Source organism: Orycteropus afer, unplaced genomic scaffold (genome assembly GCF_000298275.1).
Source record: "Orycteropus afer afer isolate SDZICR_OR568_19922 unplaced genomic scaffold, OryAfe1.0 scaffold00244, whole genome shotgun sequence".
In the NCBI taxonomy this organism is placed as follows: Eukaryota; Metazoa; Chordata; class Mammalia; order Tubulidentata; family Orycteropodidae; genus Orycteropus; species Orycteropus afer.
The window spans coordinates 1,158,756-1,161,538 of record NW_006921831.1 but is presented as its reverse complement, the minus strand read 5'-3'; the positions used below and the strand labels follow the sequence as shown (position 1 = coordinate 1,161,538).

Here is a 2,783-nt window from a genome sequence, read left to right as displayed (position 1 = left end):
CCCTCCCCTCACAGGGCTCAGGGGCCCACACTCCTGTGTCCATGAGGCCCTGACAGGCGCAGTTTTCTGAGAGGACCTCTGTGGGACAGGGCATGGGGGTCATCCTATACAACTGCATCCGAGGGCTGTGGGGCCCTCACTGAGCGGGCTGCACCCCTGCACTCCGAGGGCCCTCCTGCTCCCTTGCAACCCCGTCCAGTGGCCCCTGCTGACTGGCCCAGGGTCTTCAGGAGAGCGTCACGGGCTCTCGGGCAGCCTGGCACCAGGCCTGGGGGCGCTGAGGCCCTGGGGCCTGCGCCTTCAGCTGCAATCGGAGAATCGAGACAGAATCACCCTGGTCCCTCCTGGTCGTTCCCTGCTCCCCCCCACAAGCCTGGAGCAGTATGTGCGTCATTCCTGTGGGGGCCCCTTTCCCAAAGCCCAGCCCCACCCCAAGCACAACCACATCTTCCCTGTTGCTTCAGAGGAGAGGGGCTCCCCAGCGCACCGCGTCCCAGGCATGGAGCCAGGTTCACAGGAGGCTTAGGACAGCAGGGACTCTCTGCAGGGCCTCGGCCACCAGGGGCGGCAGGAGGACGATGTATTGGTCCCCGGCCTCCTCCCTGCACCTCACCTCGTCCGGGGCCTTGGTGCTGTGCTCCCTCCAGCAGAAGGCAGTGCACCGAGAACAGGGAGCCTCTGGCCGCAGGCTCAGCTGATTCTGGAAGATGCTTCCTCGGACGTTCCCGCGTGCCAAGCCTGCTTACCGCACTCTGTGGGGAGGGGAGCACGTCGCAAGGGAGGAGTCCCACTTTACTAAAGGCACCTAGACGGCCGGGGGCTGTGGGCCCGAGGTGTGTCCCCGAGTGAAGCATAGGAGGTGTGAGCTTCAGCGGCCGTGTGGGGGGCACTGTGTTCCCGCTGCACGAGCCCAGGGCTGCCCCTGCCGACAGGGTCTGCGGAAGGCGTCCGGGCCATCCCCGGCTCTCCAGGACCCTGTGGGAGGCCCAGTGTCATGAGAAGAACATGGGGCCCCAAGTCTAGGGACCCTGGTTCAAACCTGGTATCCAGGGTCCTGGGGTTACTGTGACAAAGGGCTGCAAAGTGAGTGGCTTAAAACAAGAGGGGGTGGTGAGGACTTGGACATCTCTCTGGGGACACCATTCAGTCCAGCCTGCATGGTGACAGTAGGGCACCGGCTGAGCAGGTCCAAGGCTATGGTTTGTGAGATGAGAAGATCGCTCAGCCAAGGGGCCAGGGCCCCACCCTTCATGTCACCTTGAGTCCTTGTGTGCATGCATGCCGGGTGCATGGCACCATGGGGACACGTGAGGCAGACACAGGACACGTGAGGCAGACACAGGACACGTGAGGCAGACACAGGACACGTGAGGCAGGCACGGTGGGGACACGTGAGGCAGACACGGTAGGACACGTGAGGCAGGCACGGTGGGGACACGTGAGGCAGACACGGTGGGACATGTGAGGCAGACACGGTGGGGACACGTGAGGCAGACACGGTAGGACACGTGAGGCAGACACGGTAGGACACGTGGGGCAGACACAGGACACGTGAGGCAGGCACGGTGGGGACATGTGAGGTAGACACGGTAGGGACGGACGAGGCAGACACGGTGGGACATGTGAGGCAGACATGGTGGGGACACGTGAGGCAGACACGGTGGGACACGTAGGCAGACACGGAGAGAACAGGTGAGGCAGAGAAGTCCAGGCTCTCGAAGGGGCACAGAGCTGCGTGAAGTCCCGGGCAGTGGTCCCAGGGGAGGCAGCGTGTAGGGATTGGATCTGCCCTCTTAGCACTTTGTCTCCACTGAGGCTTTAGCCTCCTGAGGCCTCAGTGAGAAAGGGTGTCCCCAAATATGTGAGAAGCAATTAGTGGCGTCACCTCATAGCTGTGAGAACAGAAAGCTACAGCTGCTGCTCTCGGGACCTGGGGCTTCCTGTCAGGCTTTTTGCACATGGCTTCGGCTGTGAAGAGCGCTCCTGGGTTCACGTGCTTGCACACCGCCTGCAGAGCTTGTGCGGGTCACCACCCAGCACGCGGGAAGCCCAGCCCCCCACCTGCTCTGCCAGCCCCCCAGCCCGGCGTCAGGGCCCGACACCAGCACGCTGGCGCCCTTGCCGCTTTCCCCAGAGGCTCCGAGCTGGTGGGCTCGTTAGCTGCCGTCGAGCCAGCTCGGACTCTCGGCTCTGTGCCGTGTCCATGGTCCGTGGTGGTCCGAGGCCGCGGTCGCACCCACCATGTAGTCTGAGGACCTTCCAGCCAAGGGGGCTCACCTCCTACCACCGCATCAGACGGCTCTGCTAACAGGGCTTTTAGTGGCTGGCTTTCAAAAGTGAGTGGCCAGGCCTTTCTCCCTGCTCTCAGTCTGGAAGCTGTGCTGAAACCCGTCCACAAGGGGGGCCCTGCTGGCGCCTCAGACCCCGGCAGCATAGCTCCCGTACCTTTGCAGCACACAGGCCCCACCGCCCGCCACACTGACAGACGGGACGGCACCAGACACACACGGGTCTCACGTCCCCTCATCCTCGGGCGCCCTCGCCCTGCACCGCCATGCCGGGCCCCTCCCTGTGCTCGAGCGCCCACCTGACTCTGCTGCCCGTCTTCCCGCAGGTCAACAGCGAGAACGTCGTGAAGGTGGGCCACCGACAGGTGGTGAATATGATCCGCCAGGGGGGGAACCACCTGGTCCTCAAGGTGGTCACGGTCACCCGCAACCTGGACCCGGACGACACAGCCAGGAAGAAAGGTGCGCTGGCCCCACCCCGGCCCCCACACTCCC

General features: G+C 64.2%; 1 protein-coding gene across 1 annotated transcript in view; it reads left to right on the top strand.

Annotated features, from left to right (window-relative positions):
- Positions 1-2,783, top strand: part of SHANK2 (SH3 and multiple ankyrin repeat domains 2) — a 626,142-nt gene that overhangs the window by 590,833 nt on the left and 32,526 nt on the right. Inside the window, exon 15 of the mRNA XM_007949326.1 lies at positions 2,615-2,750. Coding sequence (XP_007947517.1) covers positions 2,615-2,750 — 136 coding nt within the window. The remainder of the gene's footprint in view (positions 1-2,614; positions 2,751-2,783) is intronic.